The sequence below is a fragment of the Orcinus orca genome, chromosome 11, assembly GCF_937001465.1.
Source record: "Orcinus orca chromosome 11, mOrcOrc1.1, whole genome shotgun sequence".
Taxonomy (NCBI): domain Eukaryota; kingdom Metazoa; phylum Chordata; class Mammalia; order Artiodactyla; family Delphinidae; genus Orcinus; species Orcinus orca.
The window spans coordinates 85946135-85965284 of NC_064569.1; the positions used below are offsets into that span (position 1 = coordinate 85946135).

Sequence of the window (19150 nt, forward strand, 5' to 3'; positions counted from 1 at the left end):
CATATATATTAGCATATATATATATATATATATATCTCAATGTACATGCATTTAATGTCAGTGGAAGGAGACAGAAAAAAATAATACCAGTAAATTCTAAAGAAGGGAATAGGGGAAGGGCACATAGAAAAGGAGACTTCTGGGAGCTTCAAGATGGTGGAAGAGTAAGACGCGGAGATCACTTTCCTTTCCAAAAATACATCAGAAATACATCTACATGTGGAATAGCTCCTACAGAACACCTACTGAACGTGGGCAGAAGACCTCAGACCTCCCAAAAGACAAGAGAGTCCCCACGTACCTGGGTAGGGCAAAAGGAAAAACAGAGACAAAGAATAGGGACGGGACTTGCACCTCGGGGAGGGAGCTGTGAAGGAGGAAAGGTTTCCACACACTAGGAAGTCCCTTCGCGGGCGGAGACTGCGGGTGGCGGAGAGGGGAAGCTTCGGAGCTGCAGAGGAGAGCGCAGCAACAGGGGTGCGGAGGGCAGAGCAGAGAGATTCCCGCACAGAGGATTGGTGCCGACTGGCACTCACCAGCCCGAGAGACTTGTCTGCTCACCCACCGGGCGGGCGGGGCTGGGAGCTGAAGCTTGGGCTTCCGTCGGAGCACAGGGAGAGGACTGGGGCTGGCAGCGTGAACACAGCCTGAAGGGGCTACTGCACCACGGCTAGCCAGGAGGGAGTCAGAGAAAAGGTCTGGATCTGCCGAAGAGGCAAGAGACTTTTTCTTCCCTCTTTGTTACCTGGTGCGCGAGAAGAGGGGATTAACAGCGCCGCTTCAAGGAGCTCCAGAGACGGGCACGAGCCGCGGGAATCAGCGTGGACACCAGAGACGGGCATGGGACGCTAAGGCTGCTGCTGCAGCCACCAAGAAACCTGTGTGCGAGCACAGGTCACTATCCACACCTCCCCTCCCGGGAGCCTATGCAGCCCGCCACTGCCAGGGTCCCGTAATCCAGGGACGACTTCCCCGGGAGAACACACGGCAGGCCTCAGGCTGCTGGTGCAACATCACGCTGGCCTCTGCCGCCGCAGGCTCGCCACGCATCCGTACCCCTCCCTCCCCCCGGCCTGAGTGAGCCAAAGGCTCCGAATCAGGTGCTCCTTTAACCCCGTCCTGTCTGAGCGAAGAACTGATGCCCTCAGGCAACCTACACGCAGAGGCGGGTCCAAATCCAAAGCTAAACCCCGGGAGCTGTGCGAACAAAGAGAAAGGGAAATTTCTCTCAGTAGGCTCAGAAGCAGTGGATTAAATCTCCACAATCAACTTGATGTACCCTGCATCTGTTGAATACCTGAATAGACAACGAATCATCCCAAATTAAGGAGGTGGACTTTCGGACCAAAGATAAACATATTTTTTCCCTTTTTCTCTTTTTGTGAGTGTGTATATGTATGCTTCTGCGTGTGATTTTGTCTGTATAGCTTTGCTTTTACCATTTGTCCTAGGGTTCTGTCTGTCCATTTTTTTAAAAATTCTTTTCTTAATAATTATTTTTTATTTTAATAACTTTATTTCCTTTCTTTTACTTTCTCTCTCTCTCTCTTTCTCTCTTTCTTTCTATTTTTTCTCCCTTTTATTCTGAGCCGTGTGGATGAAAGGCTCTTGGTGCTCTAGCCAGGCATCAGGGCTGTGCCTCTGAGGTGGGAGAGCCAACTTCAGGACACTGGTCCACAAGAGACCTCCCAGCTCCACGTAATATCAAACGGCGAAAATCTCCCAGAGATCTCCATCTTAACACCAAGATCCAGCTTCACTCAACGACCAGCAAGCTACAGTGCTAGACACCCTATGCCAAACAACTAGCAAGACAAGAACACAACCCAATCCGTTAGCAGAGAGGCTGCCTAAAATCATAATAAGGCCACAGACACCCTAAAACATACCACCAGACATGGACCTGCCCACCAGAAAGACAAAATCCAGCCTCATCCACCAGAACACAGGCACTAGTCCCCTCCACCAGGAAGCCTACACAACCCACTGAACCAACCTTAGCCACTGGGGACAGACACCAAAAACAACGGGAACTACGAACCTGCAGCCTGCAAAAAGGAGACCCCAAACACAGTAAGATAAGCAAAATGAGAAGACAGAAAAACACATAGCAGATGAAGGAGCAAGTTAAAAATCCACCAGACCTAACGAATGAAGAGGAAATAGGCAGTCTACCTGGAAAAGAATTCAGAGTAATGATAGTAAAGATGATCCAAAATCTTGGAAATAGAATGGACAAAATGCAAGAAACATTTAACAAGGACCTAGAAGAACTAAAGATGAAACAAACAACGATGAACAACACAATAAATGAAATTAAAAATACTCTAGATGGGATCAATAGCAGAATAACTGAGGCAGAAGAACAGATAAGTGAGCTGGAAGATAAAATAGTGGAAATAACTACTGCAGAGCAGAATAAAGAAAAAAGAATGAAAAGAACTGAAGACAGTCTCAGAGACCTCTGGGACAACATTAAACGCACCAACATTCGAATTATAGGGGTCCCAGAAGAAGAAGAGAAAAAGAAAGGGACTGACAAAATATTTGAAGAGATTATAGTTGAAAACTTCCCTAATATGGGAAAGGAAATAGTTAACCAAGTCCAGGAAGCACAGAGAGTCCCATACAGGATAAATCCAAGGAGAAATACACCAAGACACATATTAATCAAACTGTCAAAAATTAAATACAAATAAAACATATTAAAAGCAGCAAGGGAAAAACAACAAATAACACACAAGGGAATCCCCATAAGGTTAACAGCTGATCTTTCAGAGAAACTGCAAGCCAGAAGGGACTGGCAGGACATATTTAAAGTGATAAAGGAGAAAAACCTGCAACCAAGATTACTCTACCCAGAAAGAATCTCATTCAGATTCAATGGAGAAATTAAAACCTTTACAGACAAGCAAAAGCTGAGAGAGTTCAGCACCACCAAACCAGCTGTACAACAACTGCTAAAGGAACTTCTCTAGGCAAGAAACACAAGAGAAGGAAAAGACCTACAACAACGAACCCAAAACAATTAAGAAAATGGGAATAGGAACATACATATCAATAATTACCTTAAATGTAAATGGACTAAATGCTCCCACCAAAAGACACAGATTGGCTGAATGGATATAAAACAAGACCCATATATTTACTGTCTACAAGAGACCCACTTCAGACCTAGAGACACATACAGACTGAAAGTAAGGGGTGGAAAAAGATATTTCATGCAACTGGAAACCAAAAGAAAGCTGGAGTAGCAATTCTCATATCAGACAAAATAGACTTTAAAATAAAGACTATTAGAAGAGACAAAGAAGGACACTACATAATGATCAAGGGATGAATCCAAGAAGAAGGAAGAAGATATAACAATTGTAAATATTTATGCACCCAACATAGGAGCACCTCAATACATAAGGAAAATACTAACAGCCATAAAAGGGGAAATCGACAGTAACACAATCATAGTAGGGGACTTTAACACCCCACTTTCACCCATGGACAGATCATCCAAAATGAAAATAAATAAGGAAACACAAGCTTCAAATGATACATTAAACAAGATGGACTTAATTGATATTTATAGGACATTCCATCCAAAAACAACAGAATACACATTTTTCTCAAGTGCTCATGGAACATTCTCCAGGATAGATCATATCTTGGGTCACAAATCAAGCCTTGGTAAACTTCAGAAAATTGAAATCGTATCAAGTATCTTTTCCAACCACAACACTAGGACACTAGATATCAATTACAGGAAAAGATCTGTAAAAAACACAAACACATGGAGGCTAAACAATACACTACTTAATAACGAAGTGATCACTGAAGAAATCAAAGAGGAAATAAAAAAATTCCTAGAAACAAATGACAATGGAGACACAACGACCCAAAATCTATGGGATGCAGCAAAAGCAGTTCTAAGAGGGAAGTTTATAGCAATACAATCCTACCTTAAGAAACAGGAAACATCTCAAATAAACAACCTAACCTTGCACCTAAAGCAATTAGAGAAAGAAGAACAAAACAACCCCAAAGTTAGCAGAAGGAAAGAAATCATAAAAATCAGATCAGAAATAAATGAAAAAGAAATGAAGGAAACTATAGCAAAGATCAATAAAACTAAAAGCTGGTTCTTTGAGAAGATAAACAAAATTGATAAACCATTAGCCAGACTCATCAAGAAAAACAGGGAGAAGACTCAAATCACTACAATTAGAAATGGAAAAGAAGTAACAACTGACACTGCAGAAATACAAAAGATCATGAGAAATTACTACAAGCAACTCTATGCCAATAAAATGGACAACCTGGAAGAAATGGACAAATTCTTAGAAATGCACAACCTGCCAAGATTGAATCAGGAAGAAATAGAAAATATGAACAGACCAATCACAAGCACTGAAATTGAAACTGTGATTAAAAATCTTCCAACAAACAAAAGCCCAGGACCAGATGGCTTCACAGGCGAATTCTATCAAACATCTAGAGAAGAACTAACACCTATCCTTCTCAAACTCTTCCAAAATACAGCAGAGGGAGGAACACTCCCAAACTCATTCTACGAGGCCACCATCACCCTGATACCAAAACCAGACAAGGATGTCACAAAGAAAGAAAACTTCAGGCCAATATCACTGAGAAACATAGATGCAAAATTCCTCAACAAAATACTAGCAAACAGAATCCAACAGCACATTAAAAGGATCAGACACCATGATCAAGTGGGGTTTATTCCAGGAATGCAAGGATTCTTCAATATACACAAAACAATCAATGTGATAAACCATATTAACAAATTGAAGGAGAAAAACCATATAATCATCTCCATAGATGCAGAAAAAGCTTTCAACAAAATTCAACACCTATTTATGATAAAAACCCTGCAGAAAGTAAGCATAGAGGGAACTTTGCTCAACATAATAAAGGCCATATATGAGAAACCCACAGCCAACATCGTCCTCAATGGTGAAAAACTGAAATCATTTCCACTAACATCAGGAACAGGACAAGGGTGCCCACTCTCACCACTCTTACTCAGCATAGTTTTGGAAGTTTTAGCCACGGCAATCAGAGTAGAAAAAGAAATAAAAGGATCAAATCGGAGAAGAAGACGTAAAGCTGTCACTCTTTGCAGATGACATGATACTATACATAGAGAATCCTAAAGATGCTACCAGAAAACTACTAGAGCTAATAAATGAATTTGGTAAAGCAGCAGGATACAAAATTAATGGACAGAAATCTCTAGCATTCCTATACACTAATGATGAAAAATTTGAAAGTGAAATTAAGGAAACACTCCCATTTACCACTACAACAGAAAGAATAAAATATCTAGGAATAAACCTACCTAAGGCGACAAAAGACCTGTATGCAGAAAATTATAAGACACTGATGAAAGAAATTAAAGATGATACAAATAGATGGATAGATATATCAGGTTCTTGGATTGGAAGAATCAACATTGTGAAAATGACTATACTGCCCAAAGCAATCTACAGATTCAATGTAATCCCTATCAAACTACCACTGGCATTTTTCACAGAACTAGAACAAAAAATTTCAAAATTTGTATGGAAACACAAAAGACCTCGAATAGCCAAAGCAATCTTGAGAAAGAAAAACAGAGCTGGAGGAATCAGGCTCCCTGACTTCAGACCATACTACAAAGTTACAGTAATCAAGACAGTATGGTACTGGCACAAACACAGAAATATAGATCAATGCAACAGGATAGAAAGCCCAGAGATAAACCCACACACATATGGTCACCTTATCTTTGATAAAGGAGGCAAGAATATACAGTGGAGAAAAGACAGCCTCTTCAATAAGTGGTGCTGGGAAAACTGGAGAGGTCGATGTAAGAGTATGAAATTAGAACACTCCCTGACACCATACATGAAAATAAACTCAAAATGGATTAAAGACCTAAATGTAAGGCCAGACACTATAAAACTCTTAGAGGAAAACATAGGCAGAACAGTCTATGACATAAATCACAGCAAGATCCTTTTGACCCACCTCCCAGAGAAATGGAAATAAAAACAAAAATAAACATATGGGACCTAATGAAACTTAAAAGCTTTTGCACAGCAAAGAAAGCCATAAATAAGACCAAAAGACAACCCTCAGAATGGGAGAAAATATTTGCAAATGAAGCAACTGACAAAGGATTAATCTACAAAATTTATAAGCAGCTCATGCAGTTCAATATCAAAAAAACAAACAACCCAATCCAAAAATGGGCAGAAGACCTAAACAGACATTTCTCCAAAGAAGATACACAGATTGCCAACAAACACATGAAAGGATGCTCAACATCACTAACCATTAGAGAAATGCAAATCAAAACTACAATGAGGGGCTTCCCTGGTGGCGCAGTGGTTGAGAGTCCGCCTGCCGATGCAGGGGACACGGGTTCGTGCCCCGATCCGGGAAGATCCCACATGCCGCAGAGCGGCTAGGCCTGTGAGCCATGGCCGCTGAGCCAGCGTGTCCGGAGCCTATGCTCCGCAATGGGAGAGGCCACAACAGTGAGGGACCCGCGTACCGCAAACAAACAACAAAAAAACTACAATAAGATATCATCTCACATTGGTCAGAATGGCCATCATCAAAAAATCAACAAACAATAAATGCTGGAGAGGGTGTGGAGAAAAGGGAACCGTCCTGCAGTGTTGGTGGGAATGTAAATTGATACAGCCACTATGGAGAATAGTATGGAGGTTCCCTAAAAAACTAAAAATAGAACTACCATACGAGACAGCAATCCCACTATTGGGCATATACCCAGAGAAAACCATAATTCAAAAAGAGTCATGTACCAAAAGGTTCATTGCAGCTCTATTTACAGTAGCCAGGACATGAAGCAACCTAAGTGTCCATCAACAGATGAATGGATAAAGAAGATGTGGCACACATATACCGTGGAATATTACTCAGCCATAAAAAGAAATGAAATTGAGTTATTTGTAGTGGGGTGGATGGACCTAGAGTCTGTCATACAGAGTGAAGTAAGTCAGAAAGAGAAAAATAAATACCGTATGCTAACACATATATATCGACTCTAAGGAAAAAAAAAATGTCATGAAGAACCTGGGGCAAGACAGGAATAAAGACACAGACCTACTAGAGAATGGACTTGAGGACATGGGGAGGGGGAAGGGTAAGCTGTGACAAAGTGAGAGAGTGGCATGGACATATATACACTACCAAACATAAAATAGATAGCTAGTGGGAAGCAGCCACATAGCACACGGAGATCAGCTCAGTGCTTTGTGACCACCTAGAGGGGTGGGATAGGGAGGGTGGGAGGGAGGGAGATGCAAGAGGGAAGAGATATGGGAACATATGTATATGTATAACTGATTCACTTTGTTATAAAGCAGAAACTAACACACCATTGTAAAGCAATTATACTCCAATAAAGATGTTAAAAAAAAAAGGAGACTTCTTTTTCCTTTATATATTGTTTCATACAGCTTAAATATGCTTTACCAGATACATATATTATGTTTTTCATTAAACTTTTTGAAATAATTATAGATTCACTTGCAGTTATTAAAAATAATAGAGAGATCCCATGTATCCTTTATCCAGTTTCCCCCAATTGTAATATCTCGCAAAACTCTAGGACAATCTCACAACCAGGATATTGATATTGATATAGTCAAGATACAGAACATTTCCATCACCACAATGATTCCTCCTGTTGCCCTTTTATAGCCACGTCCACTTTTCTCCACTCCCAGCCCCTTCTTAATCCCTGGCAACTGCTAATCTGTTCTACATTTCCAGAAAATGTTGGTTCAAGAATTTTTATAAATGAATATAATATGTATAACCTTTTGAGATTTGCTTTTTCCACTCAGCATAATTCTCTGGAGATTCATCTAGATTGTTGCATGTGTCAACAGTTCATTCTTTTTGTTGCTGAGTAGTATCCCATCATATGGATTTACCAGAGTTTGTTAAACCATTTGACTGTTGAAGGACTTCTGGCGTGTATCCCAGTTCTTGGCTATTATGAATAAGGCTGCTGTAAACATTCACGTACAGGAGTTGTGTTAGCGTAAGTCTTCATTCTCTGGAATAAATGCCCAGGAATGCAATTCCTAGGTTGTATGATAGTTAATGTTTAGGTTTTATTTTTTTTAAAGAAACTGTCAAAAGTGTTTTCCAGAGCGGCTGTGTCATTTTAAATTCCCAACAGCAATATACGAGTGATACCTTTTCTCTACATGCTCAACAGCATTTGATACTACCACTATTTTTTATTATAATCATTCTGATAGGTACACAGTGATATTTCATTGTGGTTTTCATTTGCGTTCCTCTAATGGCTAAAGATACTAAATATCTTTTCAAGTTTATTTGCCATCTGTACATATTCTTCTGTGAAACGTCTCTATGCTTTTTTTTTTTTTTTTTTTTGCCAATTTTCTAACTGGGCTGTTTTTGTTAAAATGTTGAGTTTTTGAGAGTTCTTTATTCTAGCCTTTTGCCAGATGTGTGGTTCGCAAATAATTTCTTTCTCTCTGTAACTTGGCTTTTCATTCTTTCAACAAGGTCTTTCACAGAACAAAATTTTTATTTGATAAAGTCCAATTTATCCATTTTCCATTTTATGGATCACACTTTTGGTGTCAAAAGTTTAAGCGTGTCTATCCCTCCACCAAATACCACAGTCTTGATTACTGTGGTCATTTTAATAAGCTTGGAATCAAGTAGACTGATCCTTCCCACTTTGATTTTTAAAAAGAAAATTCTATTTTCTTTCCCTTTGCATATACATTTTAATATTATTTATTCTATTAAAAAATCTTGTGGAGATTTTTAAAGTTCTGTTAAACATGTGTACAGTTTGGGGAGGACTGACATCTTTATTATGTTGAGTCTTCTAAGCCATGAATATGGCAAGTCTCTCCATTTATTTAGATCTTCCTTGATTATTTTCATCAGTGTTTTGTAGCTTTCAGCATACAAATCCTGTATGTGTTTTCTAAGATTTACATCTAGGTGTTTGTTTTTTGAGTAAATGTTATTGTATTTTTAATTCCAATGTCCACATACTCATTGCTAGAAATAAAATTTATTTTTTGTATGTATTGTGTATCCTGGGCCTTACTGAACTCATTTATCAGTTCTTGGAGTTGTTTTTTGTTTTTGTTTTGGTAGATTCCTTGGGATTTTCTTAGTAGACAATCATGTCATCTGCAAATAGGAACAGTTTTATTTCATCCTTTCCCATCTGTATGTCTTTTATTTCCTTTTCTTGACTTACTGCACTATGCTGAATAAAGGTAATGAGTGTGGACATCCTTGCCTTGTATCTGATCTTAGGGGAAAACCGCATTCGGTATTTCATCATTAAATTAAGTATAATATTGAGGAAGTTCCACTCTATTCCTATTTATTTGAGTTTTTTTTTTTTATCATGAATGGGTGTTGAATTTTGTCAAATGCTTTTTCTGTATCATTTGACATGGTCATGTGATTTTCTTCTTTAGCCTATTAATATGGTGAATTATATTGATTTTCAAATAGTGAACAAGATTTGCATCCCTGGAATAAACCTCATTTTTCATGGTGTATAATTCACTTTATATGCTGCTAAATTCTATTTGCCAATGTTTGTTAAGGATTTTTTTGGTCTATATTCAGGAGAAGTATTGGTCTGTAGGTTTTTTGGGTTTTTTTGGTTTGTTTTTTGCATTGTCTTTGGTTTGGTATCTGGGTAATACCAGCTTCTTAAAATGAATTGATAAGTGTTCCCTCCTCTTCTATTTTCCAGAAAACCTTATGTAGAATTAGTGTTGACTCTGCTTTAAACATGTGGTAGAATTTCCAGGTAAAACTATCTGTGTCTGAAGATTTCTTTTTTGGGAGTTTTTAAAATTATGAACTCAATTTCCTTAATAAGTATAGAGCTATTCAAGTTATCCACTTCATTTCGGGTGGATTGTGGTAATTGTGTTTTTTGAGGAAGTGGCCCACTTTAAGTTGTAAAATTTACGTGTGCAGAGTTGTTTGTAGTACTTCTTTACTATCCTTTTGATGTCTACAGGATCTGTAGTGATATCCCCTATTTCATTCTGATCTTGGTAATTTATGTCTTCTTTTTTTTCATTGTCAGTCTTGCTACAAATTGTCAGATTTATTGATCTTTTCAAAGAACCAGATGTTCGTTTCACTGACTTTTTTCTACTGTTTTCCTGCCTTCAATTTCATTGATTTTTGCTTTTATATTTATTATTTCCTTTCTTCTGCTTGCTTTTGGTATATTTTGCTCATTTTTTCTAAGCTTTACTGAGGTATAATTGACAAATAGAATTGTAATATATTTTAAGGGTACAGTATGATGACTTGATATACATATACATTATGAAAGGAATTCCAGCAACAAGTTAATTAACATATCTATCACCTCACAGAGTTACTTTTTTTTTTTTTTTTTTGGTGAGAATACTTAAGATCTACTCTCTTAGCAAATATCGAGTATACAATACAGTATTATCAACTACAGTCACCATGCTGTACATTAGATTCTCGGAGCATACTTACCTTGTAACTGAAAGTTTGTACTCTTTCACCAACTTCTCCCCATTTCCCTCACCCCCTCAGGCCCTGGCAACCACCATTCTACTCTCTGTTTTTATGAGTCTGACTTTTTTTTTTAAGATTCCACATGTAAGTGATACAATGCAATATTTGTCTTTCTCTATCTGGCTTATTTCACTTCGCAGAATGCCCTCCAGGCTCCCCACTGGGCCTTTGCTGATGTGGATGTGGGTGAGGTCACGGTTTTTTCCGTAGTGTTTGGCTAGAGTAGAACAGTTATTGTCTAAAACTGTTTTGTCTTGCTAGGGTGTCCCTTTCCTAGTCCTTCAGCTACAAAGAGCAGGCTTTTGTTGGTTTTGTTTTGTTTTGTCTGCCCTTGTTGGCATTTCTTGGTTGCCGGCTTCTTTAGCTCTGAGTCTGGGATATATGAAGCAAAATAAATAGAACTAACCCAACTAAAAATGTAAAAGACCTGTGTTCAGAAACTGTAAAACATCAATGAGGGGAATTAAAGATGACCTAAATAAATGGAGGCTATTATTCCACATACCTGTGTTGGAAGACTAAACAGTGTAGAGTCAATTCTCCCCCTTATTATATCTGAATCACAATCGCTACTACTTTTTTTGAAAACTGACAAGGTTTTATACTAAAACATACATAGAGATGCAAAGGGAAAAGAATAACCAAAGCACTCTTCAGGAAGAATAAAGAGAGAACATTCTCTAAGATATCAAGATTTATAAACTAGAGTAATGATGATGGTGTGGCATTCACGACAAGAGACAAAAATACACCAAAGGAACAGAATTGAGAGCCCAGAAGTTGACTACACATAAATGGGAAAATATTTATAACAAATATTTTGGTTATATAACAGTGCAGAGATAATTGGAAATCCATGTGGAAAGGAAAAAATATAACCTCTACCTCACACTCTGTACAAAAACCGACTCCCGGTAGGGAATAATCTAAATGTAAAAGGCAAAACAAAGCTTCAAGGAGCTATTATAAGAGAATATCTTAATTCAAAGAGTATGGAAAGATTTCTTAAACAGGAGACGAAAAGCACAGACCATAGAAAAGTAGGGAAAAGGGGACTGTATAAAAATTAAGAACTTCTGGTCATCCAAACACACAACTGAGAGAGTAAAAAAGCAAGCCACAGAGGGGAAAAATTTTGTAATACGTATAACTAAAAGGCTTACATCCAGAATATGCAAATAACTCCTATAAATCAATAAGACAAAGATAAACGATCAAATAGAAAATGGGCAAAGAAACTTCACCAATGATATCCAAATGGTCAGTAAACATCATTAGTCATCAGGAAAATCCCAATTAAAATCTCAATGAGATGCCACCCCACATATGCCAGAATTTCTGAAATTAAAAAGACTTTTGATACCTTGTATAAATAATAATATAGAGCACTGGACCTCTCATATACTGCTATATTAGTCTGTAAATTGGTACAACCACTTTGGAAAACCATTTGACAAATGCTACATTTAAATATCTGCATATTCTAAGACCTAGAGATTCCATTTCTACATATATACCCAAGAGAAATGCATGCACACGTACAGCAAGAGCCTGGAAACACCATTAGGCCCAATGTCCATCAACAGTAGAATGGATTAAAAAAATAGTAGAATGGATTTAAAAAAATAGTAGAATGGATAAATTGTGATGTATTTATACACTGGATTAAAACACAGCAATAAAAATAAATGAACAACAGTTTCCTAAAACTTACGTAATGTTGACCAAAAACACCCAAACATAAAAGAATATATACTCTATACTTCCACTGGATAAATTCTGAAAAGAATTAAGTAAAACCAAGCAGTGGTGCTTAATAATACATGCTTATAAAGACAAAAAAGTTCTCATAAAAATCAGATTATTGATTATCTTTGGTGATGGAGGAAAAAAAGGAAGCTATTGGAAGGGTGCACTAATGAAGTATAGGTAAGAGTCTACTTCTTGACCCAGGTGATGGTTATATGGTTGTTTGTGTCATGAAAATTCACTGAGCTGTATGTTTTTGTTTTCACTGAGCTGTTTGTTTTCACCCTGTATGTTTTCAATTTCACAATTTAAAAGTTTTTAAAACCTCATTCAAATGAAATCTTTCAAAACATTTACATTATGTCTTTATGATTTTTAACACTGAAGTTTAACACTATAAAGTCCTCAGGGCTAGCAGTATTAAAGTTCATAAAATCATAAAAGGAACTTTTCCCAATTACATATGTGCTCTTCTCTCAAATAGCATCAAGAAATAAGTGAACATGCACCAGAGGAAGGTACATAATGAACTACGTAAATATTCTGCTTAACAATCTATACTCTAACATATTTTTCCTATAGATGTTATCATCCTATAGCTAAATGATGAGTGTTTCTTCAGAATAACTGGTATATGAAGAAAAAAAAAGTCAACCCAAAACAGCATATTCATTTTAGCAGCTATGATACTATGGTAATAATTTGAAACAATTATATTTCAAGTGGACAGATACGTTTGGTCTCCCTAGAGTATTACAGTCTATTCAAAAATTCAATATACTTAACACAGTATATCTTTTCATATCTTTTCTCCATCTGATGGTGGAAAAATTATGTTTCTATTTATGTACATTTTCCATTTAGATAAAAATGTTATCTGTTTAAAAGTGTCTTAGAGTCACAGATAACCTGAGGTTTCTTTTAGGGAGCAAACAATGAAAGACAAAGGCACATGAGGATAATGTTTCTAACCCTTTCCCAGAGCCAAGCTTTCTCTGACTGATGAATGAAAACTGATAGTAACAGAATGCCACCTTTTAACAATTTACTGCTTTAGAAAGGTAATTATATAATAGGTAATTTTGTAATTTTATATAATACTACATTAAGAACTCTTACAAGTCAATAAGTAATGTACCCATTTTTTAAATGGATAAAAGATACAAAAAAGTATATAAGAAATAGTCACAGAAAAGGTAAGAATGGCCAATAAACACATGAAAAGATGCTAAGACATTAATAATAATTAAAGAATGTTAATTAAAATATGATAACATTTTCCTATCAATTGGCAAAAATGAAAAAGATCAAGAATATCCAATGTTGATAAGGGTACGGATAGATAAAAGTACTTATATACTGATGGCAGGACTACAAATTGGTACAAACTTTTTGAAAGGCAATTTGACAATACCTATAAAAATTTTAAACACATACAGCTGCCCTAATACCCAGCAATCCCATTTTTAAAATCTATCCTATGAAAAAATTAGTATGAGTGTGTAAAGATAAATTTATAAGGATATTTGTTATAGCACCAGCATGGGAGAATGAATAAGTAAATTTTGGTGTATATATACAATGGAAATATCAAGCACTCTTTTTTTTTTTTTTTTTTTTTTTTTTTGCGGTACGCGGGCCTCTCACTGTTGTGGTCTCTCCCGTTGTGGAGCACAGGCTCCAGACACGCAGGCTCAGTGGCCATGGCTCACGGGCTCAGCCGCTCCGTGGCATGTGGGATCTTCCCGGACCGGGGCACGAACCTGTGTCCCCTGCATCGGCAGGAGGACTCTCAACCACTGCGCCACCAGGGAAGCCCTCAAGCACTCTTTTTAAAATGCTGAATATCCTTGTTACTAATTTGGAAAGATGTCCAAGATACATTAATAAGCAATGCAAATAAGCTGCAGAAAAATATATATAGCATTTCATTTTTATTTTTGAAAAAAGACTGCACATATGCATGTATATAAGCATAGAAAAAAGTCTGCAAGTATATACAGCAAACTCTTAACAATGGTAACCTCTGGAGGGGAAGAGAGTTTTGGTTTGGAGATGAGGAATAGGAAAGACTTATCTTTTATTTAATCCTCTGCATTGTCCGAATTCATTTTAATGAGCATATATTAATTTTTATTTTTAAAATAAGGATGTATTTAAATATAACATTTATTGAGTTATTCATTTAGCTGATTTACCCAATTGGGGATTACTTTACTATTTAATATTTTATGAAAAGTTACTTTATGGTCAGAATGAGACAATTCTCTTAGAACTTCTAAAGGAAAACAAACAAAAAAACAGAAATAGCAGATTCTTCACCAAAGTCAGCATCAGTTCATTTTAACTAAGGGATAAATTAAATCTAAATACAATGTTTGAGATTAGTAACCAACACAAAGCACTTTAAACAACAAAGACAGTGAAGTTAAACAAAGATGAAAACCCACCTGGACTATATCCAAAACCATGCCAGCTGAGACTGTTCCAAAGCCAGCTAACAAAAATGGCACAAGTATCTGCAGCGCCATGACACCACTGGACTCCTTTGGTAATTTCTGGTTTGCTTCCACAATGACATCTTCATCACCATCTCTAGATACACCTTCATCTTGTAACATGGCCGTAGTTTCTGAAGCCTCCCTTCCATCACAATAATTGTAGTTGGCGTAGTCATCATACTTTTGGCTACAGCTTGATGGCGTGTGCCCATTGTTGCCATGAAAAGATGGCTCTGAGAAACTGTGATATTCCATGTGTTGTTCAGATCTATTACTAAAAGTTTGTGCTGCAGTTGATAACCCATCTTGCCAAATGCTATTTCCTTTTTTGTGCCTGTCTTCCTGGTTTTTCTGGTAAATTACCGGAACCATACTCAACAGTAAGTTTAAAAACTTATCAGATTGAATTGTATTTAAACTTAAAGTCCAGTCTACAAAACCTCCTCCACTACTTGGACCACCACTTGTTCTGTTAGTAATAGATCTTCCTTTACTATTAGTCATATTGTCATCGCAAAAGACCCTGTACGCCTTAGATCTCAAGCTTCATGAACCATAGCAGATGAATCAGAACCACATGAATGCTGGTTTAAATTAAGATGTTGACTTCATTGTGTAGAAAACAACGTTTCCACTAACCGAAGATGTTTAGAAGTTCCACAGAGGGATTGGATCTGGAAAAACAAAATAAAATAATTTTTAAAAGTCAGATTAACTATCTTGATACTTCATAATTAAAGGTATAAAATAACACATGTTCTTAAACCAACCCTAATGTACTGACATTATACCCTTTGGGCTTAACACATAACGGCTTTGTACACAGAAATGTAGTATACAGCTTCTTTGTGTGTTCTATCTCGGTTAAAAATGTTTATCTTCGTATACTTTATGTAATTAATACCCATGTAAAGTCTTCAAATGTCTCTGAAATTCTACAATAGACAAAGTTATTAAATAAAGTAATGGCTTCCATTACTTATACTGAGGTCTCAGAATCAAATTGCTACAACCCTTTACATATGCAGGCACAACAAAGGTAAAGTATATGACATTATATTTTAAACATATTAAATAATAATCTGTGTTACTTTATTTACAACTGAATATAATATACATTTTGTTATTAAAATATGAAGAAACGATGATAATGTTTGCCATGAAATTATTTGATAAATATCCTAAATAGTGTACATGGCATTTACTTCACATGTAAAATTAGGCTGATGTCATATTTGTAGTTTCTGACATACAAAAAATTCATTATAGTTGATTTAGGAATATAATCCCTCTGTTACCTAAGAAATAACCAAAATGAAAAGGGATTACAAATATTCACTTAATCCTATTTTGCAAGCCAACCAAAAGAAAGCTTGCAATGCACTTATCACTTAGTGCCCTTCTCAAAGTCAGCTCTGACCCTTAATCCCAGAGTATGCTCCTGATTGGCCGGTTATGGACAAGATTCTCTCTAAAGATCCTGAACTAAAGACACAGACATATTGTGTAAGCTGGTTTGAGAGTGACAGGCACTGAAGTTGTGAGGTCATACATCACCTGCCCAGGTAGAGAGTCTGACTCTTGGGACAGCTGCCACCACAGGTACATACGTTTTCAAAGTTATTAGGGTGGGTCTAAGGCCTCAGGTGTTTCTCAGGAATGCCCAGCCCCGTCTTACATTTATAAGAGCATCCAAGATCAACAAATTGGCTCTGATTTGGTAAGGGATAGATGGCCCACTGCCTAACTGGACTGCCCACCCACCAAGCTAGGCTAAGAATTGTTGCTACAATACTGCTGCTTTTAATGAAAACCATTCTATTCTTCAATATTTGTTTTCAATTTCTTAGAATATCGATCTCCTCTCCTTGGATAGGAAGATCAATAACAAGGAATGGCAAAGGGAAAAAGAAAAGGGACTATGTTGGGGACAAGTGGATGCTAGGATCTGGTTCATCTATTTCATCATTCACTCACTTTCCTTTCTTCCCTCTTGTGATTATGGAGGGGTCTGGGAATTCCTGCTGGGGAATAGTCTTAAAATATAGATTCTAGGACTCTGGACCTACTGACTCAGAATATATTTGAGGCATATAAACCTTTTTTTTTTTTTTAAGCTCCCCAAGTGATTACAGTACAGACATCCTGTGGACCTGCAGAGAATCCGATGAGATTAAGTACTAGTTGCCATCTTTGCCACTTGCAGGCTGATCAGTATGCAGACAAAGGCAGTGTTTAAAGAAAATCAAAGGAATGGAAGCAATGTCCGGAGTGAAGCAAAGAAGAACCCAAGCAGTCCACAAAGAGGAAGAAAGCCAGAACAGCTGCCTGAGAACTTTCCATGTAAGAAGGGCTCAGCTGTATGTCTGGAACTTATGAGATTTCCAGCAGCCTTACACGAGTCAGATTGAGTGGGTTTCTTCAACCAATTCACCTCTTTTTAAGTAGTGAGCATTTCACTGCCCCAAAGAGATCTCTAATCAAACAAAAAAACAGAGCAAATCTCAAAGAGATAAAGCTTTAAGACAAGTCTGAAGGGCCAGTGATGGATATAGGCAATTTCTTCTTCCCCTTGAAGCAGAATTATAAGGGTAATCAAAATGGAAATGCAGAGAAATGTAGATAAACAATAAAGAGAGATGACAGTATGCATATCACCATTCAGTCACCATTCAGCTCAAAAAGCATGCTCAGGAAAATTGACCAGCTAACACTAAATAGGAAAATGGAGTGAGGAGAAGGTTAAAAAAAGAGGAATTTCCCAAAACAAATCATCTCTCTTAGAGTATTTGCAGGACATGGTTAAGCACATAGTCTGCACTGAGTTGGCCAGCAGGATCCAGATGCGAAGACACATCCAGCTCTTACTTTTGCCCCTAGTATTCTTTCTTTAGAAGGTTAGATGGAGAGGTGGATATTCTGTACACGGGGCCACTGTGTACAGAGACCAGATAGAGCCTTTGGGTAAATTTAAAACAGTACCTCCCGGAAAAAGGAAGCCACAGGAATGGAGTCTCCGGCTGGATTTCAGCCCCCCTCCACGCCCTCAGCCAAGCACCTTCAGGCACTGCAGGATCTGCACAACCTTGAACAACAAGACTGGGCAGTTGGGTGAAATGGGAAACTACGCTTAAAGAGCATACAACAAACAAACAAAACACCACATTTTTATTGTTGTTTTCCTCAGCATCTTTCCCCAGTTTTTCAGCTTATGGTATTTCCATCTCCCACGTAAAACCACACTTGCCCTGTTCCATGAGGTTCTGGTAGGCCTAGCATCACAGTCCCCTCCCCTCCAGACCACATAATGACAAGTGCCTGGAGCAGGCCTGAGTCCTACCCTGGAATTTCACGTATTTGTTGGCTTATTATTTCCTGAATGGCTACTAGATCCTGGGGCTGCCCCATTAACAAAAGAGGCACTATTCTTGCTTCAAGGATTCTTCCTTGTAGTGGGGAGGAACAACAATCAGGTGAGCAAATAAATGAGATAATTTGTGGTAAAGGCAGTGAAGGAAACAGTTGATAGAGCAAAGAGTGAACGACTTGCAGGGCTACTTCAGAGGGGAAGGCCTCTGGAAGGGTGTTTTCTCACTTCCTTTTGGAAGGAAATAATTCTGAAGCTGTCACTCTGTCTTCCTCCTCAAAAAGCTCCCTCTACCACCACTACCACCACCACCACCACTAACACTTGGAGGAAAGCTCATGTGTGTTACAAAAGGATCCACAGAAACAGAGAATCAGAGCTAGGAGATGATGAGAGGGTTCTGACATCATGATGAGAATGTCTATCTCATTTATTTAAAGCCCGTTCCATCTCTGTTCTTCCCAATTATATGGGCCAAGAAATCTCCACTGCTTAAGCTAGTCTGAGTGTCTAACATCTGTTTTTTAAATAATGCAATTTGGAAGTACTAGGAATTACCTTGCTACCAGTGCATGCCACGGACCACATGCCACCGTCTTGCACTGAGGAAAATGTGTTTATTTTTATTTATCCTTCATTTTATCCAGTTAATGAGTGATCAGTTATTCTAATGCTTGCATATTGACAAGGTCTATTATCTCCCTTAAAGACTCCTTAAATTTTCTTCCTTTAAAGAAATCACTTAGAAACTCATTGAATAATGGTTACAATCAAAATACTTTGTGGTTGATTTAAAATAGGTAATGTACACATATGCCACTAAATAAAAAGTTGGTTGGGTTGCTCTATATTGTTATTCATCCATGAATGAGTAAAAACAACTAAAAATTTTAAAAAATAAGTGAATAGAACTGGGCAAAGTTTC

The 19150-nt window shown here is 37.6% G+C and overlaps 1 protein-coding gene across 5 annotated transcripts in view; it reads right to left on the reverse strand.

Annotated features, from left to right (window-relative positions):
• Nucleotides 1-19150, reverse strand: part of SLC41A2 (solute carrier family 41 member 2) — a 129285-nt gene that overhangs the window by 92001 nt on the left and 18134 nt on the right. For 4 of the 5 annotated variants that reach the window (XM_033427576.2, XM_033427579.2, XM_033427577.2 and 1 more), the window contains exon 2: nt 14808-15532. In XM_033427576.2, coding sequence (XP_033283467.1) covers nt 14808-15362 — 555 coding nt within the window. In that variant the 5' untranslated portion in view covers nt 15363-15532. Of the gene's footprint in view, nt 1-745; nt 1012-14807; nt 15533-19150 lie in introns of those variants that run through there. The other variant, XM_049694923.1, reaches the window with a different exon arrangement.